Source organism: Macrotis lagotis, chromosome 3 (genome assembly GCF_037893015.1).
Source record: "Macrotis lagotis isolate mMagLag1 chromosome 3, bilby.v1.9.chrom.fasta, whole genome shotgun sequence".
Lineage (NCBI taxonomy): Eukaryota > Metazoa > Chordata > Mammalia > Peramelemorphia > Peramelidae > Macrotis > Macrotis lagotis.
This window is the reverse complement of record NC_133660.1, coordinates 233,827,410-233,855,090: the sequence shown is the minus strand read 5'-3', so window position 1 is coordinate 233,855,090 and position 27,681 is coordinate 233,827,410. Positions and strand designations below refer to the sequence as shown.

The 27,681-nt window shown below is 38.7% G+C and overlaps 1 protein-coding gene across 2 annotated transcripts in view; it reads left to right on the top strand.

The window, feature by feature from the left end:
* The first annotated feature begins 372 nt into the window (after nucleotides 1-372).
* NCR3LG1 (natural killer cell cytotoxicity receptor 3 ligand 1) overlaps nucleotides 373-27,681 on the top strand; it is a 68,595-nt gene continuing 41,286 nt past the window's right edge. The window contains exons 1-3 of one of the 2 annotated variants that reach the window (XM_074230181.1): nucleotides 373-899; nucleotides 11,290-11,607; nucleotides 26,582-26,935. In XM_074230181.1, the coding sequence (XP_074086282.1) occupies nucleotides 812-899; nucleotides 11,290-11,607; nucleotides 26,582-26,935 (760 nt within the window). In that variant the 5' untranslated portion in view covers nucleotides 373-811. The remainder of the gene's footprint in view (nucleotides 900-11,289; nucleotides 11,608-26,581; nucleotides 26,936-27,681) is intronic. The other variant, XM_074230182.1, reaches the window with a different exon arrangement.

Genomic DNA, 27,681 nt, shown 5'->3' with positions numbered 1-27,681 from the left:
CTGGAACACTTTCCGGGATGGGAAGTTCCTTTTCATTGTTGGAAATTGTCAGTCATAAGACTTTTCATGTTAAACTGAAACTTGTTTTCCTTACTCAGTCCTTTGGAAAAATGTAAAACGACTCTATTTCCCCTGCCACTGGACAAACCTTAGTCTCCTTGGGATTCGAAGGGAATTCAAAGGTCTTGTAGTCCAACCCATAATAGTAGCAACCCACTTTTCAATACTCCCCACCTTCCCCCAGTGGTCTTCAGCTTCTTCTAAAGTCCTGCCCTCACTATTCAGCAAGGCAGTTCATTTGTCTTTTGGACCATAGCTTTGTTAGGATTTCTCCCCTGTATTAGTACATAAATATCTATTTATTATATTTTGTATTATATGCACATATATTTAAACACTCAACCCTACCATATTAAGCTTTTTTTTTTTTTGACTCCTTGGCTTTTCATCATCCAGGAATCATCCCCCCAAGGTCTCAGATTGCTCTAGGAATAAGAAAACTTTGTAATGGCTCTTACCTACTCAGCAACTTCCAGAACAACCGACACAGGAAGAGTTCCATAAAGCTGGGGTGACTACATGAAGGAAGTGGCGCAGAGCTAGAGTTCGCTTCTAGGTGAAGGCAACCACAGATGCCCCCTGCCCTCCTTCTGCTGTGGGTCTACTCTTCCTCCCGGGGCTGGTTCTGGTTGTTATTCCTAAGCGAAGAGCTTGCTTTGCCTCCGAAACGGAGCCCGCGCAGCCGCCCCGCTTTTTAAAAGCCGGCTGATAAAGAAGAGGCTTCGAACCGTCCTAGGCTGAAATCCCGACGATGGCGAACGGGGGGGGGCCCTTCCTGGCAGCGGCCGTGATATTCTTGGGACTCCTCCTGTCACTGTGGGGGCCCCGGGACGCCTCAGGTAGGCAAGGAAGCAGGTTTAGAGGAGCCGGGGAGGGATCCGCGCTCCCAAATCGGCCCGGGGCTCCTTAAGTGTGTGTGGCGGCGGGTGGTCACTGGGCTGACCGATTGGCTGGACTGAACTCTCTCGCTCCAGATGTATCCCGGCGGGATGGGGATCTGCCATTTTCCTGCTAAAAGAGATGGGCTGCATCCGACCTCATCCCGTCTCCCAATTCCTTTGTTGGTTTATTGATCTAAGTCTTTTATTTGTTTTCCAATTCTACACTATAGTAGTTTCTACCTATCATTTTTTGGGTAAGGTTTTGAATTTTTACATATCCCCCCCCTTTCCCTCCCCTCCCCTCCCCCATAGAAGCAGTCTTAGTCTTTCCATTCTTTCCATGCTACATGGATCAAACTTGAATGTGTTGAGAGAGAAATCCTATCCTTAAGGGAAAAACAAAGTCCTGGAGATAGCACAGTTATGCAGTCCGCAGGATAAGTTATTTTTAAAAAAGTGAAGGTAATAGTCTTGCCCATTCCTCTAATGCACAGCTGCCAGAGCCGCTCAGCATCATTTGGGCTAGCCCCGCCCCCAAGCCCACCCCTTTTTAATAGCGAAGGGAAGCAATCCAGAAGAGGAACAGGTGACAGTGAGAGCAAGTAGCAGAACGGAAAACTGGAAGCCAGATCTCCCTCCCTTTCCTCAACTCTGCCCCCAGCCTAGGAGCCAGGGCTAGAAAGTGATCACGTCCCAACGATGAACGGGTTTCCTTCGTTCTCGAAGAAGACCACGACATCAGGAAGGGATGCCGTGACAAGCACCCGAACTGGATTGGGGGGGGGGGTGTTAAGTCACCAACTTCATTTCCTCCTCCGGAGCCATCGGGCGCCAGAGGCCAGACCTGGATCAGGACGACTGGAGGTGGCCCTGGACGAGGCAATCATCCTGGGTGCCCTCACCTTTAAAATGAAAGATTTAGACTAGATGAATCCGAAATCTGTGACCAGGGGGAGAAAAATGCTTCGGGTCCAGAGAGGTTTCACAGTACCTAGCTGGCAGAGGAAGGATGTGAAGGGTTTTTTGTCACAAATCTTCAGGTAGAGCAGGCAGAAGCTGAATTCTGGGGTTGTGTTGTGTAGGGGAGTCAAGAACTGGGGCCTGGGCTCTGACCCAAGGGAGTTTACAAGCTAGAAAGGCTAGCAGGTCCGGGAATAGAACGACCATCTCCTTCATTTTGGAAAGGAATTCAAAGCTCTTTTAGCCACCCCCTTGGCCATATCCCTCAGAGGTAACCTGCCCTCTACTCAAAGAAGTCTAAGGAATGCTCATCAGGGAATTTCTTTCTGCTTTTGGAAGGTAGCATTAATTCTCATAATAAGTGGTCTTGTCACTCTGACTCTTCTTCACTCGGTGGGCACCCCCTGCACCTTCAACTCCTCTGTGAATGAGGTGATTCTCTTTAAAGGCACTTGCCTACCCAACAAGAGAGCAGTTGACTTGGTAGAATAATGAATTCATGTTTCTGGGAGGGGCACTAAGTGCTTTCTGTATTTGCTATACTGACCAGACAGATTTCACCTCCCTCTCCTTGGTCCATTGCTCTTCCCCTCCTGGTAGTCAGGTTTCTTCTGCTTGGACTCCAAACTGAGCCGGCCACTTTTCTATCAGCCTGACCAAGGGAGGCTCAGAAAGTTGCTCGGCCTGCAGACAAGGTCATGGTTATGACTTGTCACTTCTAGATAGAGTGAAGGCAAACACAGATTTCCCCCCAGTCCCCTGTCAGCAATACTACTGCCCTTCCTGGTAGTTGGGTGTCCAACTCCTTTGACCCCAAACTGCTCAGCCACTTTTCTATCAGCCTGACCAAGGGAGGCTCAGAAAGTTGCTCAGCCTGCAGACAAGGTCATGGCCATTGCTTGTTACTTCCAGGGAGGTTGAGGGAAAACATAGATTCCCTCCCTCTCTCCCTACCCCAGGCCCCATCTGCAGTACCCCTCCTGGTAGTCAGGTTTCCACTCCTTGGACCCCAAACTGAGTAGTCACTTTTCTATCAGCCTGACCAAGAAAGTCTCAGACTGCCTCCATGGTTATGGTAATGGCTTGTCACTTCTAGATAATTTGAAAGCAAATACAGATTTATCCCTCCCTTCCCCATGCGCCTGCCCCTTCTGACCATTCCTTTGCAGTGCTTGGAGGAGGAGTTAGGCAACTGCTTTCCCTCCAGATTGGAAACTGAGAAGCTATTTTACTGCCAGTCTCAGAGAGACTCCTAATGTCCCAGACTGGAGTCATAGTTATACCCTGGTCACTCTTGGGTCACTCTCCCTAAGCAGGAGAACACCATCTTGCTTTTGAATCCCATAAATCTTGCATTGTTTTACAGATTTCCCTTCTCATTTCTCTTCTCTCCATTTCTCTCACCCAGATCCCTGCAGACTGCCTAACTGGTCTCCTTGCTCCCTCTAAGCATACTCTACACACTGCCCACTAGAGGCTATCCCTCAGGGTGCTTCTCCCTTCTAGGTCCTTAGAGTAGTACACCTTTTCTCCTCCTCTAGAATGGAGCTTCCTTGAAGGCAGACTCTTTTGATTTTTGTCTTTGTAGCCCAGATGCCTTGTCATTTTCCTACAGCAAGGTTTTACTGAGTCAATCCCCCCTCAGCAAACCCCCAAGAAGGGCAGTTAGGTGACCCAAGAGAGAGAACATTGGACTTGAAGTCAGAAGGACCCGAGTTCCAATCTGACCCCAGATCCTTGACACTTACTTACTGTGTGACTTTGAATAAATCATTTAGACCTGATTGCCTCACATCCAGGGCCATTTCCAGTCTTCCTGGATTCCTATCTGGCCACTGAACTTAGACGGCTCTGGAGGAGAAAGTGAGGCTGGTGACTTAGCACAGCCCCCCTCCCACCCCCCACTCCAATACAATTCCTATGCTCGTCATGGCATCACCTGCCCTGATGTCCTGCTCTTCTTTGAGAACAAAGAGCAAACAACGATAATAAACTCCAGAGGCCAGCGTTTGCTATTTAGTTTATTACTTAGGTGGAATGGGCTGCCCCAGAAGGGAATGTGTTTCAAATTATTACATGATAATGTTTGTCCTTAGGTGGACAGTTAGGTGGTACAGTGGACAGAGCAATGGCCTTGGAGTCAGGAGGATGAGAGTTTGAATCTGGCCTCAGATACTTGATACTTGCTAGCTGTGTGACCTTGAGCAAGTCACTCAATCCTGCTTGCCTCGTATCTGGGGCCATCTCCATTTATCCTGATTCATATTTGACCATTCAACTCAAATGGCTCTGGAGGAAACAGTGAGGCTGGTGACTTAGCATAGCATCTCCTCACTCAAAATCAATCACCTTCCTGATGTCATGGTTTTCTTTGATAATGAAGGAAGAATATCAATTGCTTAGGTGATCAAACACCCATTTCTTTTTTCCCCTGGGCTTCCGGAGAATATCAGAGGAAGAAGAGAGGAGAGGAAGAGAAGGGGAGAAGGGAGGGACAGACACATGGAGTTGAAGGATGAGTTTGTAGGGCTTTAATTGCAGTCCCTATTGGGGGTCTGGAGAGACTTGAAAGTCTGCAGAACCATATCTTTTACCTCCTTTGCCCTGTCCTTCTACCTCCCTGGCTCTGTTCTGTCCTTCACTTTTGGGGCATCTATGGGATAGGTCCTTGGGATCAGGATGTTAGAACCTAATACAGAAGGATGATGGTGCTAGTTGCTGGGCTCTTTCTTCTTTCTCTCCCTACCTAGTCCATGGTCTCATAGATGGTCTCTTAAAGCCTGGAGAGGCCTAAGGGCTCTCTCTGCCCAGTCTTTTTATATGTCATTGAAAGAAATTGAGACCCAGAGAGGGGACATGATTGTTAAAATAATTCACACAGGTGAAGCAGGAATAGAAATTAGGTCCCTCCCCTTCGTTTTCTAGACTGAGACCCTGGGAGTGAGTCAGGAAGAGGGCTATCAGGGAACGCTATCAGGGACTCTCTGGAGAAAATCTCCAGAAGGTGCTGGATACTTGACTTTCCTTTGTAAGACTTCCCAGAGACCCTCCCTGCCCTCTCCACACCCACAGCTTCCTCTTCCTGCTGTACATTTCTGCTCCAACTCGTGTGGCTTACAAGACTGTCAGTTCTGGGAAGTTCTAAAAGATATTTCTTCTTTGAATGTTCACAAGTTGGCAGGCATCAAAATCATCTCACATTCTTCTTACCTCAATGAGATCCAAACCATCCTCAAACCTCTCTTTCAATACTCAGAATCCAATACTTTACTTACCTTAACTTTTTCTCAGTGGGCAGTATTTAACTTGATGCCAGAAGATAGAGGTCAAAATCACAGATTAGCTATTTAAGAATGCTGTGACCTCTGGCCAAAGCATGCATCCTCCTAGAGACGTATCTGAAAAATCAGGGAATGAGATTAGATAGAATCTAAAGCCCTCTCCAGCTCTAAACCAATGATTTGATGCATCTTCATTTTTCCAGAGTTGCAAGTGGGTGAGACATCCTGGTTTGGAAATGGCTTGGAAGTGTGTGGTGGCCCAAGTTCTGACCCCCATTTGTTGGGGCCTTGAGGTCCCAGGGCAGATGAGAGGAAGATGAGAGGGATGGCCAGAATGGAGGCAGCATAGTTTAGAAATAACTACCACCCAGTCCAGATCCTTGTTGCTTTAATATGCTAACTTTCAAATAACTCTTCCTTCTTTCTCTAAAAAAGTACATGACCTCAAGTTTTTTCTTACTAACCCAACTCTTGTTCAAATCCTTGGGAACTGCAATATACATGGCCATCCTCAAATATCTATGGAGAGATGAATGATAGAGAGAATTTATGGTAGAAATGGATCAAGAGAGAGACTGATAGAGTTAGACAGAGATAGATGACAGCTTGGTAAATAGAGGATTTATTAATTGCTTTCTATGGGACCCATACTATGCTAAGTGTTCAGGATACAAAAACCAAAAAAAATAAGGCAGGCTGCACTCTAGAGGAGCTATCATTCTAATAAGGCAGACAAAACTTAACAGGGACCTAGAAGGGGGGAGGTTGAGAAAGAAAAATATCCCTGAGGGGGATGGAGCAGGCCAAAGGATGAATTAGAAATGAAGAGACATCATGTGCCTGCAACAACTTTGATCTAATCTAGCTCCTCTTTTTTTATGCCCTTCACTTTATTCTACCTAAGCCACTGGCTGGGATGGTCACCCCTTAGATCTCACCCACATCCACAACTGTGCCAGCTCCTGCCATGATTCTAAACTCAGAAGTGACCTTTTCATATCAAAGTCTAGTGTTTTTCCTTCCTCTCTTAGTCTCCTTCCACCTTAACCTAGTCTTCACCCTCACAATAACCTCTAGTCTTTCTATTCATCCTGTACTCCCAGCCTACATCTGTTCTAGACTCACATTCCTCTCTTCACAGTCTTGACTTGGAATCAAAGTCCAAAACTTAAACAATCCTTGCTCTCAAGCAATACAATTTATTTTCTTTTAATCCAATCTCGCCTAAGCCCTTGCTGCTAAAACATTTACTCCTCCTTGATTTTTGTTCCTCTCCTCTCCTCAGTGGCTTCTCTTTCTATCCCAAAGCCCCAGTGCTTCCTGAGCTCTCTCTCTCTTCTTTTAGCACATGTCCATTGTGTTTTGAAAGATTATGAATGACTAGGCTCTTCTCAGCAATACAGTGATCCAAGACAAACAAAAGAAGATCCATGATGGAAAATACTCTCCACATCCAGATAAAGAACTGAGGGATTCGGAATACAGATTAATGCATATTTTTTCACTTACTTCTTTTTTTCTGTTTCTCCCCCTTTTGATCTCTTTCTTCTTTCACAACTTGAATAATATGGAAATATTTTACATGTATAACTATATCAAAATATCAACTTTTTGGGAAAAAGGAAGGTAGGCAGAACTTAAAATCTTGTAAAAATGAATGTTAAAAATTGTTTTGATATGTAATTGGCAAAATAAAATGAATTACTCTTTAAAGTGTTAAAAAAAGAATCAAAAACTGAAAAGTTCCTTATTCCCCATTCCCTACCTCAAGAATACTAACATTTTACTCATTCTTTACTCCTTTATTTTTATTTTTTGGTAGCTAGGTGGAGGCAGTGGGTGGTACACTAAGCTAGGAATCAGGAGGATCTAAGTTGAAATCTGGCCTCAGAACCTTACTAGTTTTGTGACCCTGGGCAATTGGGATCATAATACCATTTACCTCCCAAGGTTGGTGTCAGGGACAAATGAGATCCTACTTGTCAGATTTCTTAACAAAGTGACTGACATATAATGAATTAATAACCACTTCTTCCCTTCACTTCTCTGCCTTCCCTTTTCCTCCTCTTTGCAGAGACTTCTACATGTGTCCCCAACCCACAGTGTCTCATCTTCAGGGGCTTGTTTAGATTTGGGATGGGCTTCTCTAGGAAGTGACGGGAGATGAATTTGAAGGAAGCTGGGGATTTTACCAGTGAAAGGAGAGAAGGGAGGGAGGGAATCCCAGATATGAAGGACAGTTTGGATGAAGGCATGGAAGCTAGAGATAGACTGGCCCCCTTTTTCATTCCAATGCTTTCCAATTAGGTGACCTGAGCTCAAATTCCACCTGAAATAGCCGTGTGAACCATGGCCAGTCATTTAACCTATGATTGCCTCAGTTTCCTCATCTGTAAAGTGAGAAACATATTAGCATCTATTTTCCAGCATTGTTTTGAAGATCAAGAGAAAGAATATCTGTAAAGCACTTTGTTTTGTGTTATATAAATGAGATTGCCATCTCATTTGACATATAAAAAGACTGGGCAGGGAGAGCCCTTAGGCCTCTCCAGGCTTTAAGAGACCATCTATTGCCATTCATAACATTTCTTGAATCCAAACCCTTTTCTTTATTCACATAGGCCTTACCCTGGTTCAGACATTCTTCACTTTTAACTTGGTTTACTCTAAAAGCTACCTAAATCAATTGTCTGCTCATGCTCTCTCCCTCTCCAGACCTTCTGCTACCCAATTGCCAAAGTTCTAGTTTGACTATCACTTTCTCAATCAAACATGCTCAGTAGCTCACTATTATCTGTAGAAATAATACAGACTCTAATCTGTCATTTGGAGTTCTCTTCTATTAGCCTTATTTTCTAGAGCTCTCTCACATGAACACTATGTTCTAACCATACCAACAAATAGTTCTACTCCAAACTCAATATTTCATTTTTCTATCTCAAAGCATTTGCCTAAATCCTTCCCCAGATCTGGAATCTTCTATTTCCTTTCCCTCTCTTCTACCTCAGATTCTTTGCCTTCCTTTTCAAGGATCATTTCAGGAGTCACTTTCTTTTTTTTTTATTAAATATTTTATTTATTTTGAGTTTTACAATTTTTCCCCTAATCTAACTTCCCTCCCCCACCCCTCACAGAAAGCAATTTGTCAGTCTTTACATTGTTTCCATGTTGTACACTGATCCAAATTGAGTGTGATGAGAGAGAAATCATATCCTTAAGGAAGAAACATAAAGTGTAAGAGATAACAAGCTCAGACAATAAGATATCAGTTTTTTTCTAAATTAAAGGGAATAGTCCTTGAACTTTGTTCAAATTCCTGGTTCTTTATCTGAATACAGATGGTATTCTCCATTGCAGACAGCCCAAAATTGTCCCTGATTATTGCACTGATGGAATGAGCAAGTCCATCTAGGTTGATCATTGCCCTTATGTTGCTGTTAGGGTGTACAGTGTTTTACTGGTTCTGCTCTTCTCGCTTAGCATCAGCTCATGCAAATCCCTCCAGGCTTCCCTGAATTCCCATCCCTCCTGGTTTCTAATAGAACAATAGTGTTCTATGATATACATATACCACAGGTTTGCTAAGCCATTCCCCAATTGAAAGACATTTACTTGATTTCCAATTCTTTGCCACCACAAACAGGGCTGCTATAGATATTTTTGTACAAGTGATGTTTTTACCCTTTTTCATCATCTCTTCAGGGTATAGACCCAGTAGTGGTATTTCTGGACCAAAGGGTATGCACATTTTTGTTGCCCTTTGGGTGTAGTTCCAAATTTCTCTCCAGAAAGGTTGGATGAGTTCCCAGCTCCACCAACTATGTAATAGTCTCCCAGATTCAGGAGTCACTTTCTTCATGAAGCTTTTACAAATACCAATTCTTAGAGCTCCTTTCTGCTTTCATTTTCCTTATATAATATTTATGCAATATTATCTAGGTGGTATACAGAATAAGCTAGTAGAAGGCTAGGAATTTAGACTAGCATACCTTGGGGACATTGCAGATTTACTCCAATAAAGCCAATATTGTAATAAAGTGAGTCATGTGAATTTTCTGATGTTCCATTGCATATAAAATTATATTCATACCATACTGTATTCTATTAAGTGTGCAATAATAGTACTATGCTTAAAAATGTACATACTTCAATGAACAAAGACTTTGTAGCTATAGATTGTCAAAGCCTTAAGCAAGTTGTTTTCTTTTTTCTGATGGAGGGTCTTGCCTGGATGCTGATGGCTGCTGACTGATGGGAGTGGTGGTTGCTGAAACCTGGGGTGGCTCTGGACATTTCCTATTAGATAACAATGAAGTTTGCCACATTGTTTGACTTCCTTTCACTTTTGGCCTCCGTAGGGTAATTAACGGGCCTAATTTTAATATTATTGTGTCTCAGGGAAAAGGGTAATCTGAGGAGGGAGAGAGAGATGAGGAAATGGTCAGTGGGTAGAGAGTCAGAACAAACACATTTATTGTTTAAGGTCAAAATCTTATATGGGCATGATTCTTGGCACCCCAAAATAATTACAATATCACATCGAAGATCACTGATTACAGATCTCCTTTAAAGATAGAATATTAAAAATAATGTAAAAGTTTGAAATATTGTGAGAATTATCAAAGTGTGACACAGACACGATGTGAGCAATGGTGCCAATTGATTTACTCAATGTTTGTTGTCATGAAGTTTCAATTTGTAAAAAACAATCTGAGAAACATAATCAAGTGAAATGCAATAAAAACAGACATGCCTGTGTTCTATTTTGTTATAAACTGTATCCTGTTTTTATTTTTATCTCCAGTAGGTAGCCCAATGCCTTGCACCTAATAGAGGCTCAATAAATGCTTTCTGAATTAAATCTCCCCCATCCTGTGACTCTACTGTCCACACAGGGGACTGATGAGTTGGTGTCAGCTCACACTCTGTCCTCTCTCATCATTGTAGATTCAATGGAAATTAGGATGGATAAGAAGACTCAGATGGTAGCCCTCCATGTGAATGTCACTATCTACTGTGCATTGTCTGGCTATAGTTCTCTACCCCTGGACCTCAATGGCATTGGGGTCAGGTGGTTTCAGAGAAGGGCCAACTCTGCTGATGAGGTCAAAGTCTTTGAGTACAATGGAGGTGAAAAAACTACATTCAGACCCGGAGTGAATGTCCCACTGTCAGGGCTGAGGTGGGGGGATGCCTCTCTCTTCCTGCCTTCGATCCAACTTCAGGAAAGAGGAGAGAGTACAGGTGTGAGATGATTATCCCACCTAACCGAGCTGAGGCAACATCCAGGCTGGAGGTAGTGGGTGAGTGAATTCTCTGCTGTTCTCTTTTGTTAGATGTTCACAGTTGGAGATGACTGTCTGGGCAGAGGTGGGCTGAGGTGGGGCCTATCTGTTAACTGATCAATCAGTAATGATTACTTTCATTTCTTGAGCCCTTAGAGATTTCCTCTTGAGAAACCTATGAGGAATTGGTAGTAAAGATTACTATGCCCATTTTATTGAGGAGGACACTGGAAATCAGAAAAGTGATTTACCAACATTTACAGGGAAAGTTATCCAATCTGGGACTTAAACCCAGAGCTTCTAGCCCCTAAAGTTCATTGATCTTTAACTTGTACCTCAATTCAGAGTATTTACTGAGATCTTCCTGAATATAATTCATGCCACTGTCTTGTCTTCCTGAGTGGGGCAAGTAGTAACATGTAGGAAATTCGGAATGCATTGAAATATGGACCAGGGAGAGAGTTTTCCAGTGACTCTCTTTAGTGCTTATAGCTTTTACTCTGTGTTTCTGGGAAGGAAATTTCTACACTGTGCCTCTATTTCTTTATCTGTAAAATAATCCGGAAGAATAAAATTTTCTTGTCTCATACTGAGTCAGCACAGGTGAAGACCACCTCTCTGTATATGTATATCTGTGTCTTGGGGTGTGAGAGTGTATATACTTTAATGCATGTTGGGATGATGAGGACTGAATCTTCTGGGACAGTGCTTACCACAGTTCCATGCTCACAGTAGTTGTTTAATAAATATATATTGATTGACCGAACAGCTTCCAATATGCTGTTAATGTGACTTTTAACAATGAATTCTATGTCCTTACAGTTCAACCTTTAATTCTGTTGCCACCAGAAACTGTAGTGCAGGAAAAGAAAGTGTACACCCTGGAGTGCATAGTGGCACGGTTCTATCCTGAGCCAGTTCAAATCATTTGGAAGAAAGTGATTCCAGGGACTCACTCTGTCAATGTGGACAATTCTGAGGTCTTCAACATGAGTTCCAACAATGATGGTACCTTCAATGCCACCAGTCACTTAATTCTGCAGCCACTTTTGGAAGACAATGGAACCATCTACCAGTGTGTGGTTGCCCATAAGTCACTACTGATCCCATTACAAAGGAGTACTACCTTGATTGTTAAAGGTATCTATCCTCCCTAGCTTTATGGATTTTTAAATTTGACATAGAAAATTTTATTTATTATTATTATTTTCATTTTTAAAAAGCCAAACTTAATTGTATGTTAAATGATTGAGTATACTTTATTCATCTCTTCTCTCTTCCTGTTCTCTTTCTCTTTGCCTCTTCTTCTCTCCTATGTTTCTGGCATCTTTCAGTTCATCCTCTCTCCCCTTCTCATTTCCCCTCTTCTCTTGCTTCTGTTTTCTCTCCCTTTCCCCTGCTTTTGTCCTATTCCTCTCCTGTGTTCTTCTCTTTGATTAATCAATCAATCAATCAGGAACTATTGATTAAGCACTTATCTGTGTTAGTTAAGTGTTAAGAGTCAGGGATACAAATAAATGAAATGAAAGAATCCTTATTAGCAGAAACTTGTCTTTAGATAGGGGAGACATCAAATCATGATAATGATACTAATATGGGATCTTTCAAAAGTCATTTTAAACAGAATGTCTCCAAGCCTGAGTTTATTTTCAGGTTTAAAACTTATTACTTTTACTGGCATAAAGTCAATCTAACAATGTAGTTAGGTGGCACAGTGGATAGAGCAAGTGGTCCTGGAGTCAGTAGGAACTGAGTTCAAATCTGCCCTCAGACACTTACTAGCTGTGTGACATGAGGCTAGTCACAACATATACCATGACCAGGTTAGATCTATACCAGGAATGCAGAGTTGGCTTAAAACTGGGAAAACTATAAGCATTCTTGTCCATATCAAGAACAGCATTAATATAAAAACTCACTCTAAGGTTTGTTAAGCATTGTCCCTATGATACATCATTTGCTCTTCATGCAACAATCCTATGAATTGGTATTATCATTTCTAATTTACATAAAAGGAAACTGAGATTTAGAGAAATTAAGTGACTTACACAGGGTAATATAGCTAGTTAGTGTCTAAAGTAGGATTCAAGTCTTCCTAACTTCAGGCCATCTCACTGACTTTTTAAAAAATTCATATACATCTAAATATATGTGCATTTATTACAATATACAGAATAAATAAAAGGGAAATAAATACACATTAGTTAAATAGACAGCAATTTTGGAGAGCAATTGAATACATTAGGAAAGGCTTCATGTGGTTTTTGAGTAGATTCTTTTTTGTTGTTGCCAATTTCTAATGTTATTGTATTTTATTGTTTCAATTACATGCAAAGAGAGGTTTCAACATTTTTTGGGGGATAAACATTTGGGCCCTGCATTTTTTCCCCTTCTTCCTCCTAATGATAGGTAATTTAATATAGCTTATACATGTACAATCATGTTTTACATTATTTCCACATTAGTCAATTTATGAACGAAGAATCAGAACTACAGGGAAATAAAATCATGAGAAAAAGAAAAAAAGAACCCATAAAACAAATTTGGAGAAGTGAAAATAGTATGCTTTGGTCTGCATTCAAAATTCATAGCTTTTTCTCTGGATGTGGATGATATTTCCCATCACAAGACTTTTAGAATTATCCCTGATCATGGAACTGCTGAGAAATGTTGCTGTTATTGTGTACAATGTTCTCTTAGTTCTGCTCAATTCACTCAGCATCAATTATGCAAGTCTTTCCAGGCTTTTCTGAAGTCTTCCCACTGGTGATTTATTATTGAATTATATTTTATAATGAACTCCATTTCATTAATGTACTATAATTTGTTCAGTCATTCCCCAATTGATGGGCATCCCCTCATTTTCCAACTTTTCAATGACAAAAAGAACAGCTATAAATATTTTTGTATATGTGAGTCTTTCCCTTTTTTTTCCTGATCTCTTTGGGGCATGGATCTAGAAGTTGTATTGCTGGATCAAAGCCCTTTGGTCATATTTCTAAATTGCTTTCCAGAATGATTAGATCAGTTCACAACTCCACCAACAGTACACTGGTATTACAGTTTTCCCACATTCCTTCCAGTGTTCCTCTAATATTCATCATTTTCTTTTTGTCATTTTAGTCAATCTGATAAGTGTGAAGTGATATCACAGAGTTGCTTTAATTTGCATTTCTCTAATCAATAATTTTTGAAGCATTTTTTCAAATGACTATCATTTTAATTTCTTCATCTGAAAACCACTTGTTCAAATTCTTTAATATTTTTTAAAAAATTAATTGATTTTTCCAATTACATGCAAAGATAGTTTTCAACGTTCATTTTTTGGTAAGATTTTGACTTCCACATTCTCTCCCTTCCTCTCTTCTATATCCTGTTGCCTTAACAGTCAATAATCTGAAATAGGTTATACATATGACTCTGTTTCCATATTAGTCATATTTTGAAATAAGAATAACAAAAGGAGAAAAAAACCATGAGTGGTGGCAAAAAAAAAAGCATAAAACAAGTTTTAAAAATTGAAAATAGTATGCTTTTGTCTTCATTCAGACCCCACAGTTCTTTCTCTGAATGCAGATGGCATTTTATATCACAAGTCTTTTAGAATTGTTTTTCATCATTATACTGTGGAAGAGACCTAAGTCTGTCATAGTTGATCATCATATGATGTTGCTTTCATGTATACAATGTTCTACTGGTTCTGCTTACTTCTCTCAGAATTAGTTCATATAAGTTTTTCCAGGCTTTTCTGAAGTCTGCCTAGTCATGATTTCTTATAGAAAAATAGTACTATATCACATTTAAATACTACAATGCTTTTTAGTCATTCCCCAATTAATGGACATCTCAATTTCCAATTCTTTGCCACCAAAAAAAAGTTGCTATAAATATTTTTTTGTACATATGAGTCTTTCACTTCTTTACTTTTTAGATTTTTTGCAAGGCAATGGGGTTAAGTGACTTGTCTGAGATCACACAGCTAGACAATTATTAAGTGTCTGAGGCTGGATTTGAACTCAGGTCCCCCTGCCTCTAGGGTTGGTGCTCTATACACTGTGCCACCTAGCTGCCCCTTCTTTCTACTTTTTAAAATGATTTCTTTGGTGTATAGTCCTAGTAGTATTGCCAGATCAAAGTGTATGTACAATTTTATTGCCATTTGGGCATAGTTCCAAATTATTCTCTAGAATAGTTAGATTGGTTTGCAACTCCACCAACAAGGCATTGGTGTCCCAATTTTCCCACATCCCCTCCAACATAGACCATTTTCCATTTCTGCATATTGGCCAAGCTGATGGGTGTGAGGTGGAATTGTTTCTTATTCAGAATTGTTTTAATTTGTATTTCTCAAATTAATAAGCATTTTATATTGATAGATTTAATTTTTTTCATCTGAAAACTGCATGTTCATATCCTTTGACCATTTATTAATTGGAGATTGACTTGTATTCTTATAAATTTGATTCAGCTCTCTCTATAGTTTAGAAATGAGTTTATTAGCAGAAACCCTAGCTGCAAAAATTGTTTCCCAGCTTTCTGCATTCCTTCAAATTTTGGTTGCATTGGTTTTATTTGTACAAAACCATTTTAATTTAATGTAATAAAAATTATAGTTTGCATTTTATAATGTTCTCTATCTCTTGTTTGTTCATAAACTTCTCCCCTCGCTTTAAAGCTGATAAACTATTGCTTGTTCTCCTAATTAACTTCTCGTATTACCCTTCATGTCTAAATTCTGTATACATTTCAACCTTATCTTTTTATAGGGTATGAAATGTTGATCTATACCTAGTTTCTGCTATATAATCTTTCGATTTCAGAAGTTTTTATCAAACAGTGAGTTCTTATCCCAGAAACTGGAGTCTTTGGGTTCATCAACCAATTGATTACACTAGCCATTTACTACTATTTCTTTTGTACCCAATCTAGTCTACTGCTCTTCTTTTTTTTTTTTTTAGATTTTTCAAGGCAATTGGGTTAAGTGACTTGCCCAAGGCCACACGGCTAGGTAATTATTAAGTGTCTGAGGTCGGATTTGAACCCAAGTACTCCTGACTCCAGGGCCGGCGCTCTGTCCACTGTGCTACCTAGCTGCCCCACCACTCTTATTTCTTAATCACTATCAGACAATTTTGATAAGTGCTGCTTTATAATGCAGTTTTAGATCTCATATAGATAGACCACCTTCCTTTTTTGGATTTATGCCAGGAATGAAGGAATGGTTCAATATAAGGAAAACAATCAGTTTTATTGACCATATCAAAACCAAAACTAACTGAAATAACCTCAATAAATCTTGAAAATATTTTTGACAAAATACAGCACTCATTCATATTAAATATTAGAGAACAAAAGAATTTACATTGATGTTCTTGATCTTTTGGCACTGAAAAACAATTTGATTTAGGTAGAGTTGTCATTTTTATTATATTAGCTTGTCTGAACCCATGAACAATTGATATTTTTCCAATGTAGATTTGACCTTTATTTGTGTGAAAAGTATTTTGTAATTGCATTCATATGGATGTCTGAATTTGTCTGGTAGGTAGACTTCCAATTATTTTATGTGGTCTTCAGCTACTTAATGGAATTTCTCTTTCTATCTCTTTTGTTGGGCTTTGTTAATAATATATAGAAATGCTGATGATTTATGTAGGTTTATTTTATATCCTATAGCTTTGCTAAAATTGTTAATTGTTTCAAGTAGTTTTTTAGAATTCTCTAAGTATACCATCATATCATTTGCAAAGACTGAGTTTTGTTCCTTATTGCCTACTCTAATTCCTTTTTTCTTCTTTTATGTCAAAACTAACATATCTAATACAATATTGAAAAATATTGGTGATAATAGGCATCCTTGTTCCACCTGATCCTTTTGGGAATGCTTCTAGCGTATCCCTATTACATATAATGCTTACTGATAATTTTAGATAGATACTATTTATCATTTTAAGGAAAATTCCATTTATTCCTATGCTCTCTACTGTTTTGTAATAGGAATAGATGCGTATTTTGTCAAAGCTTTTTTCATCATCTATTAAGATAATTATATAATTTCTGTAAATTTTGTAACTGATAGATTTTTGTTATGAAAGTTTTCCTGATGTTGCACCATCCTTGCATTCCTGGTATAAATTCTACCTGATCATAGTATATTATCCTAGTGACAACTTGCTGTAATCTCTTTGGTAGTAACTCATTTACAATTTTTGGATCAATATTCAATATGGAAATTGGTCTATAGTTTTCTACATTTTGACTATTCTTGTTTTAGGTATCAGTGTCATATTGGTGTCATAGGAAGATTTGGTAGAATTCTTTCTTTGCCTGTTTTTTTCAAATAGCTTATATAGAATTGGAATGAATTGTTCTTTAAATATTTGATAGAATTAACTTGTGAATATTTGAACCTGAAGATTTTTCCTTAGAGAATTCACTGATGGCTTATTGAATTTCTTTTTCTGAAATGGAGTTATTTAAATATTTTATTTCCTTTTCTGTTAATCTAAGGAATATAGATGAACATCTACAAAAATTAAATTGTCCAGATTGTCAGATTTATTGGCACACAATTGAGCAAAATCGCACTGAATTATTTTAATTTCCTCCTCATTGGCAGTGAATTTTTCCATAGTCCTTTAATTATAGGTAATTTTTATTGCATCATAATCTGAAAAGAATACATTTAATATTTCTGCCTTTCTGCAATTGATTGTGAGGGGTTTTTTTTAGGTTTTTTTGCAAGGCAAATGGGGTTAAGTGGCTTGCCCAAGGCCACACAGCTAGGTAATTATTACGTGTCTGAGACCAGATTTGAACTCCTGACTCCAGGGCTGGTGCTCTATACACTGCGTCACCTAGCCACCCCCAATGGTGAGGTTTTTATTCCCCTAATACATGACCAATTTTTGTGTAGGTGCCTGTACCACTGAGAAAAAGATTCCTTTCTATCCCCATTCAATTTTCTCTAGAAGTCTATCATATCTAACTTGTCTAAAATTCTATTCCCTTCCTTAACTTTCTTATTTATTTTGTGGTTAGATTTATCTAATTCTGAGAGAAGGAGGTTGAAGTCCCCCCACTAATATAGTTTTGCTGTCTATATGTTCTTCTCTAAGAATTTGGATGCTATACCAGTTGGCCTATATATATTTAGCATTGATATTATATCATTGCCTATGGTATGTTTTAGGAAGTTGTAGTCTCCTTTCTTATCCCCTTTTAATGAGATCAATTTTTGCTTTTGCTTTGTCTAGAAAAGGATTGTTTCCCTGGTTTTCTTTTTACTTCCACTGAAGCATAATATATTCTGCTCCACCTTTTTTACATTTACTCTTTAACTTTCTGTTTCAAGTGTGTTTCTTGTAAACAACATATTGGAGGGTTGTTTTTTTTTTTTAGGTTTTTGTAAGGCAATGGGGTTAAGTGGCTTGCCCAAGGTCACACAGCTAGGTAATTATTAAGTGTCTGAGGTTGGATTTGAACTCAGGTACTCCTGACTCTGGGGCCAGTGCTCTATTCACTGCACCACCTAGCCGCCCTGAGGATTCTGTTTTTTTATTCCTCTCTGCTATCTACTTCCATTTTATGGGAGAGTTCATCCCATTCACATTCAGAGTTATGATTAATAACTCTGTGTTACCCTCTATCTTATCTTTTCCCCATTGTACTTTTCTTTTTCTTTTTACCCTATCCCTCTTCACCAGTGTTTTGCTTCTGTCCATTGACTTCCTCAATCTATTCTCTCTTCTACCAGGACCCCTGCCTCCCTTTTCTTTCCCCCTTTCCTTCTTGGTTCCATGTAGGATAAGATAAATTTCTAAACTATCTGAGTCTATTCCCTCTTTGAGTCAAATCTGATGAGATTAAGATTCAAGCAACTCTCACCCCCTCCCTTCTTTCTTTCTACTGTAACACTTTATGTGTTGTTATTTACCCAATTCTGCTTTTCCCTCTCCCCTTTTCCTAATATGATTTTTTATTGTCTTAATTTTCATATCATCCCTTCATAATGAACTTTTCCCCATACCCGATAATTACACTGCTTCTAATAAAGATATCCAAGAGTAACAAGTATTGTCATCATCATCCTGTGAAGGGATGCAACCAGTTTATTCTTATTGAATAACATTTTTCCCCCGTTTACCTTTTTTATGTATCTCTTGAATCTCATATTTGGAGATCAATTTTTTTTGTTCAGTTCTAGTCTTTTCATTAGAAAAATTCAAATGTCACCTATTTTGTTAAATGCTTATCTTTTCCCTTGAAAAAGTATGCTCAATTTTTCTGGATCATTGATTCTTGATTATAAGCTAAGTTTCTTTGCCCTCTGGAATATCATATTCCAGGTCCTTAGATCCTTTGATGTTGATGCTGCCAAGGCCTGCATAATTCTGACTGTAGCTACTTGATATTTGAATTGTTTCTTCCTGGCTGCCTATAATATTTTCTCCTAAACCTGATAATTCTGGAATTTGACTACAATATTCCTTGGAGTTTTCATTTTGGGATCTCTTTCAAGAGTTGATAAGTGGATTCTTTCAATGATTATTTTACCATGTAGTTCTATAATATCAGGGCTGTTTTCATTATTGTTTTCTTGATAAATGTTGTCTAGACTCTTTTCTTGATCATGGCTTTCAAATAGTCTATTAATTGTTAAATTATCTCTCAGTTGTTTTTCCAATGAAATATTTTCCATTTTCTTTTATTTTTTCATTTTTAAAAAATTTTGCTTGACTGATTCTTGATGTCTCATAAATCATTTATGGCTAAGTCCACTTGCCCAAATCTAGTTTTTAAGGGATTTTTTTTTTCAGTTAGGTTTTGTTTTTCCTTTTTAATTTGACCAATTGTATGCTTAAAGAAGTTGTTTTCTTCATTCAATTTTTGTGATTCTTTTCCAAGCTGTTGAATTTCACTTGCTTTTCTTTCCCCAATTTTTCTACTTGATTTTTATTTCATGTTCTTCCAAGAATTCTTTCTGGGCTTCAGACCAATTCACATTCTCTTCTGGGGTAGTACTCTTTCCGCCATCCTCTTCTGAGATGGTGTTTTACTCTTACTTATTGCCAGAGTAGCTTTCTATGGTCAGGACTTTTCTCTGACTTTTCTTATTCATTTTGAATTCTGCTTCTGGACCATAGGGTCACTGTTCCAAGTTTCTTGTTTGGGAAGGGGACTGCTTACAGACTTTTCATGTTGGCAGCTTGCTCACTGTCCTGAGGTGGCTGAGTCAAGTCCTTCTGGTTGCATAGGAGTTCTGGGGCTTTCAATATGCTATCTGCACTGGTATTGGAGCCCTTGTAGCTGGCCTGCTGTACCATTGGTCTGTTGAGCCTGGATCCAGGGGTCTCATTTGCTGATCTTTGTTCTGATTGAAAGCCTCTGACTTCTCTGCACTGAGCTTGTTGCTGATCTCTGTTCCCTGAACTGGGTCATGCTCCAGTAGGCAAACGTTAATGCAGTACTAAGGTTCTGGTGAGACCCAGAAGGTGAATATGTCAATGAATGAGTCATCATTATGGAGATGACAATTATTTCATTTGTTTAATTATTGCTGATTTAAAAATGGAACCTTAAAAAAATGAAATCAAGAACCCCAGGATTCTATTTTTCCTAATCTGTAGTAACAGTGAGAGACAATGGTAATATGTGTACAAAATTAACTTCTTCATTCCATGACCCCTTCCTTTCCTCTCTGCCTCCTCACTAGCCCCTCACCTCTGGGGCATCTATGGGATTAAAGCATTGGTATTAGGGATTTAGGAGGATTCCATACAGACAATCTCCAAGGAAAGGTAAAGCTGGTTGCTGAATGGGGGGTTATTCCGCCATCTTTCCTGGTTTAGTCCCAGACCTCATATATAAACTCAGAGCTTGGAGAGATCTATGGGATTGCTTTGTCCTGCTTTTTTATTTGATGTTGGAGGAAACTGAGACCCAGAAAGGAAAAGAGATTGTTAAAATAATTTACACAGGCAGCAGAATTAGAAATGGAATCTGGGGGCTTCTTTTTTCTTTCCCAGACCAGGGGCCCGGTGTGTGAGTCAACAAGGCAGTCTCTAGAGTTGAAGATGTTGGGTCCAGTAGTTCTGCTATAAGGTCTTCTCTCTCTTACCCCACCCCCTTCCCCCTACCTCTTTGAGTATACCTTCACAGACCTCCAGCCCACCCAAATACTGTCCCCCCATACTCTCTTTTACCCCCACACATAACTTCTATTTGTTGTATTTTTCTGTCTCAAACTAAGAGGCTCACAAGACCATTGATGCTGGGAAGGTTTGATTTATTTATTTATTTGTTTGTTTATTTATTTATTTTTTAATAGGCATATCTTCTATGAATATTCACAAGTTTACAGACATTGATAACATCTCACATCCTTCTTATCTCAATGAAATCCAAACCCTTCTCAAACCTCTCTTTCTTTTTTTTTGTAAGTCAATGAGGTTAAATGACTTGCCCAAGACCACACAGCTAGGTAATTATTAACTGTCTGAGGCCGGATTTGAACTCAGGTACTCCTGACTCCAGTGCCAGTGCTCTATCCGCTGCACCACCTAACCACTCCCCCAAACCTCTCTTTCGATATTCAGAATTGAACACAACTTCCAAAGTGGAAAGGCTTTCAAGGCTATCTAATGTTTCATAATAGAAGTATTGAATTTCACATCAATGGATGTAAGCTCAGAGTCCCAGAACTGTGATTTAAAGTGCCCTCTGACCAAGAGACATACCTGAAAAATCAGGGAATGAGATTAGATAAAACTCTAAATCCCTTTCCATCTCTAAGTCAATGATCTGATGCTTCCTCATTTTCCAGATAAAGATTTTGTGAGCCAGAGTGTCCCCCAAACAAGTCACAGACCATCATTACTGATCTACTATGCTTAACTGAAGACCTTAAAACCTTAGGGCTTCAGGTTCAGGACTTTTTCTGTATGTCACAAAATGAAGGGCCAATATTTCACACCAAATACACATTTACTATCTGTTACTACAATCTTCAATAAACCTCTAGGCCTGATCCAGAGAGGTGACTTCAAAGCCAGGAAAAGCCGAGTTCAAATCTTTCCAGTGATACATACTGACTGTGTGATCCTGGACAATTAAATCACTTGACCGCTTAGTAGTTTTGACAATTTTTAAGACTATAAATACAGAGAAGAAGTTACCCTGCATTGGTTTAGGGAATTTTGCCAGAAATTTCTATGACATTTATAATTCCCATCTGTTTTCATTCTGATTGGTCTAGTATGGATGTGTAATAATTTAGAAGATTCAAGGTACATAGTTTCTGAGTAATTTAACCATTTTGTTAATAAGACTGGTCGGTTATTAATAAAAGGATGATCATTTAACTGTCTCCCTTAGATCAAAGACAGTCATGGAAGGGAGGGCTCACAGTTTATATAGTAGGTATTCAGTGAGGGGCTGAGGATGATACTAGTCATTCTTGGACTGAGAAATTATCTCTGTATTGCAGACCCACTCACAACTTTGGGTTATTTAGACAAAAGGATCTGTCTCCAACCAAGCTAGAATAGGACACAATAATTAAATTCCTTGCAAAGTTGGATGGGGTCTTTCTGATTGAGAAGAGTTCATTCAGTCTCATTTCCAGTAATGTTCTTCAAGAGATTAACTTTTTAAAATTATGAATTTGCAAGAAGAGAGAACTTATTAATCTCCCCAAGATATTGTTAGCAATAATAATTTCTCTAGGGTGAGAGGTCAGAGAAGGGGAAAATACTGCTCTTGTTGAAAGTTAGAGATACACAGACTGGCCAATATGACCAGAAAGGATAATTATCATTGTTGGAAGGGTTGTGGGAAATCTGGTACACTATTACATTGTTGGTGGAGCTGTGAACTCATTCAACCTTTCTGGAGAGAAATTTGGAACTACGTCCAAAGGGCAACAAAAATGTGCATACCGTTTGATCCAGAAATAGCACTACTGGGTCTATACCCTGAAGAGATGATGAAAAAGGGTAAAAACATCACTTGTACAAAAATATTCATAGAAGCCCTGTTTGTGGTGGCAAAAACTGGAAATCAAGTAAATGTCCTTCAATTGGGGAATGGCTTAGCTAACTGTGGTATATGTATGTCATGGAACACTATTGTTCTATTAGAAATCTGGAGGGATGGGATTTCAGGGAAGCCTGGAGGGATTTGCATGAACTGATGCTGAGTGAGATGAACAGAACCAGAAAAACACTGTACGCCCTAACAGCAACATGGGGATGATGATCAACCTTGATGGACTGGCTCATTCCATCAGTGCAACAATCAGGGACAATTTGGGGCTGTCTGTGGTGGAGAATACCATCTGTATCCAGAGAAAGAACTGTGGAGTTTGAACAAAATTCAAGGGCTATTTCCTTTAATTTAGGGGAAAAAAAACTGAAAAAAAAAGAAAGTTAGAGATACATATGTTGTTATCCTTTGCAAAGAAAATTTTGCCAGTCTCTCCAGTTGTGAGTTTGACTTTGCTCATATCCCATTGTATACGATGTTGATGATGCTGATGACTGTCCTTCATTCTTGAAGACCATAATATCATATAAATGACAGCATGACTAGGACATTGGGTTGATTATAGTAAGCAAAGACATTCTTTTCACTGCCTCTTCCAGAACCATCTTCACTAATAGGAAGCAGGGACTTCTGGTAATGATCTAAATACAGTGGGAGACCCTGGCCTTTTGGATAGGGTCTTTTTTGGTTCGTTTTTCTACTTACAAATTTTTATTTGTTTTCCAATTACATACAATGGTAGTTTCTGCCAACCATTTTTTTTCAATATTTTGAATTTTACAACTTCTTCCTCCCTCCCTTCTCTTCCCCCTCCCCCCAACAGAAGGCAATCTGAGGCAGTCTTTACATTTGCTTCCGTGATATGCATAGATCAAGATTAAATTGTTGAGATGAAGAAACAGATTGGATGGAGTCTTTACCATATTATTGAAGCACCATGTTTTATCATAATACTGGTCAGAGCATTGGTATGGTAATTTTATGACCACAAACTTGTGACAATATTGTAAAACTAGCCTGTCTCAATGTTAGAAATACAAGAAAAGATTTTGGATTTGAAGTTAGAAGTTGAATGAGACTCTGTCACTTACTTTCTAGATGACCAAGGGCAGATTCTTTCCTTTTCTTTCATTTTTCTTTTTTTTTTTTCATTCATATGCATATGTATATTTTTAAGTTACAAAATTTCCTTCCACCCTCCCTTCCCACCCCACACACCTCAGTGGCAAACAGTCAGATTATCATTGTACATACATATTTTTGATTAATGTGTTTACAGATCAGTCATTTTTGATATAAGGAATTAGAATTAAGGAAAAAAGTCATAAGAAATAATTTTTATAAAGTGTTCATCAGATTCTGAAAGGTTTTTTTGTTTTGTTGTGGTTTTTTTTTTTGGGGGGGGGTTATTTTGTTTTTCTTCCTCTGGATGGGAATAACATTGTCCATAGCCTCTCTGAACTGCCGAGAGGAGCTGCTTCCATTAAGGTTGATCATCTCACAATGTTGCTGTTAATATGTACATTGTTCCCTTGGTTTTATTTCCTTTGTTGAGCATCAGATCCTGTAACTCATTCCATGCTTCTCTAGAGTCAGACCATTTATGGTTTCTTATAGAACAATAATATTCCATAGTATTCATGTACCATAACTTGTTTAGCTACCCAATTGTTGGACATTCCCTCAATTTCCAATTCTTAGCCACTACAAAAAAAGAGCTGCTATGAATATTTTGGAACATGTGGGGGCATTTCCCATTTTTTATGATTTCTTCTGGATATAGTACTAGAATTGGAATTGCTGGGTCAAAGGGAATGGACATTTTATTGCTCTTTGGGCATAGTTCCATATTGCTCTCCAGAATGGTTGGATCCGTTCACAACTCCACCAGCAATACATCAATGTCCCAATCCTCCCATAACCTCTCCAATATTGATCATTTCCCCTTTTTCCTCATCTTGACCAATCTGATAGATGTGAGGTGATATCTCATTATTGTTTTAATTTGCATTTTTCTAATCAATGATTTGGAGTATTTTTTCATATGATTACATATAGCTTTAATTTCTTCATTTGAAAATTGTCTATTCATATCCTTTGACCATTTATGAATTGGGGAATGACTTATAACCTTATAAATTTGATGAATTCTCTATATATTTTAGAAATGAACCTTTATCAGAATTCCTAGCTGTGGATATTGTTTCTCAGCTTTCTGCCTTCCTTCTAATTTTGACAGCATTGGTTTTATTAATGCAAAAACTTTTAAATTTACTATAGTCAAAATAATTCATTTTGCAATTTATAAATGTACTCTAATTCTTATTTGGTCATAAATTTATCCCCTTTCCATAGATCTGATAGAGTATTTCTTGGTTTATTAATTTATCTATGGTGTTGCCCTTCCTTTATTTCTAAATCCTGTACCCATTTTGACCTTATTTTGGTATAGTGTGTTTGATGTGGGTCTATGCCTGGTTTTTACCCTACTATTTTCCAGTTTTCCCAATAATTTTTGTCAAATAATGAGTTCTTCTCCCAGAAGCTGATGTCTGTGGGTTTGTCAAACAGTAGATTGCTGCAGTCATTTATTGTGGTTTCTTTTGAACCTATCCTAATCCACTGATTCACTACTCTATTTCTTAACCAGTACTAGGCAATTTTGATGACTGCCACTTTATGGTATAGTTTTAGATCTGGTAAAGCTAGGCCATCTTCCTTTACATTTTTTTCATCAGTTTCCTTGCTATTCTTGCCCTTTTGTTGCTTCAGATGAATTTTGTTACTATTTTTTTCTAGCTCAGTAAAATCCTTTATTAGGTCTCACTTTTTTCCTCTTTAAAATGAGAAGGGGTGTATCAGATAATCTCTGAGTATAAATTCTAAAGAAATATATAATATAATATATGATATGTGATGTGATATAGTAATATAATATAATGAAAGTATATTGAAAGGAAGTTTAGCTTTCAAATATTAGATCAGTCCAGATAGGCTATATGAGGATTTGGGTCTTGAAGGGTGAATCATCTTTGAATAGGAAGAGGGTAACATCCCACCTGCAAATGTGGTGACAAGTGTGAACCATGTGTGTGAGGGGGAAGAGAGGAGACATCATGGGCAGGGTCACTTTATTTAGGGAGAGTAGATGGGCGTGGAAAAAAAATTTGCTAACTTCTCCAAACATGTGAGTCTGGCCTTGCACATATACCATTTGATGATGATGATGATGATGATGATGATTATGATAACAATGATGATAATGATGTTTGTCCTTTATTCTGCAAGGCAATGGGGTTAAGTGAGTTGCTCAAGGTTAGACTAGGGAATTATTAAGAGTCAGAGGTCAGATTTGAACTTAGGTCCTCCGGACTCCAGGGCCAGTGCTCTATCCACTGTGCCACCTAACTGCCCCACTCACTTTCTCCTCCAGAGTCATCTGGATCTGGTGTCCAGATACGAATCAGGACGACTGTAGATGGCCTTGGATATGAGGCAATCATGGTTAAATGACTTGCCCAAGGTCACACAGTTATTAAGTATTTAATGTCTGAGGCCAGATTTAAACCCAGGAAGATGAGTCTTCTTGATTGTTGTATCACCTTTATCTCATTGTGACACACACATATGGAGTTATATGGCATAGTAAATAGAGTACTGGAGTTGGAGCCTGGAAGAGGAGTCCAAATCTTGCCTCAGATACCTAATAAATCTGTGATTTGAATTTGAACTTGTCTTCTAGGTTCCAAATCTACTCTTCTATTTGCATTTCTCATGATAATCTAATGAGCCTCAGTTTTCTCATCTGTGGAATGTGGATAATAATAGCAGATGTCTCCCAACATATGTGCAACATTTTACAAATATTAATATATTATATAAATGTTAATTGTTACTGTTCTGCTGTTGCTACTGTTGGTCCTGCCACTACTTCTGCAGTTTCTAGCTTCTCTATCCATATAGTTGTATCTTTCTCATCATGTGATTTACCCTTCTGCTCTATGTATAGCACAAAGGCGACTTAGGGGGTTGGTGTCGGCTCATGCACTTTTCTTTCTCATTCTTTCAGATTCCCTCCAAGCAAAGATGGATGGAAAAATCCAAGTAGTTTCTCTGGGTGGAAATGTAATCATCTTCTGTGAGTTTTCCAGCTCTGATATTTTACCCCTGGACATCAGAGATATTGAAATCAGGTGGTTCCTGAGAAGTCTGAACTCTGACAAGGAGATCAAAGTCTTTGAATTGTACAGAGGACACCAGACTGCATTCAGACCTGGAGCCAAAATATCAATGTCAAGGCGGAGGTGGGGAGATGCCTCACTCTACTTGTCCCATATCCAGATTCAAGAAAGAGGAGAGTACAGGTGTGAGGTGATCCAGTTTCCTAGGAGAGCCCAGGGGACAATCATATTGGATGTGGTGGGTGAGTGTGCAGGGACTTGGTTTGAAATTTCCTTAGGTGTTGGATGGCTCATAGTAAGAGGTCTATCTGGAAGCAGGGGAGGACTGGGGGAGAGTTCTCTAGATCAGTTGATGGTCAGTCATTAATGATAACTTCTATTTCTAGAACACATATAAAGCATATTCCCCACAAGAGGTGATGCAAAAGTCATTATACCAATTTTATAGCACAGGAAAACTCAGGAACCCATAAATTTTAGTCACTTGCTGTGGTCATACAGCCAAGAAGTATCCAAGCTGGGACTAGAATCCAAGTCTTCTATTTCTAACCCCAGTGGTCTTTCTAGCTCACCATTAGCTCTTAGCCAAAGGCATTTATTGAGCACCTATTGAGTACAATTCCTCCAACAGTCTGCTATAGTGTGGAAGGGATACAATCTGTCAGGGTGGAGTGATCACCATCATGGGATAATGGATACTTGAGATATCGAAGTTTGAATCAGGGAGGGAGGTTCTTAGTGGATCAGTCTCAGTTCTATCTTTGACTCCAATTTCAACTTGTGTGCCTCAATTTCACTACCCATAAAATAATCCAGAGAATATGTATATATATATATACATGTATATATATATGTATATATACACACACATATACATGTATGAATGTATTGGTTTTGTGGAGATTCCATATAAGTGAAGACCATGTGTGTATATGTATATATGTGCATGCACATGTGTGTGTGTGCCTTTGGAGTTTGGAGGTGTAGA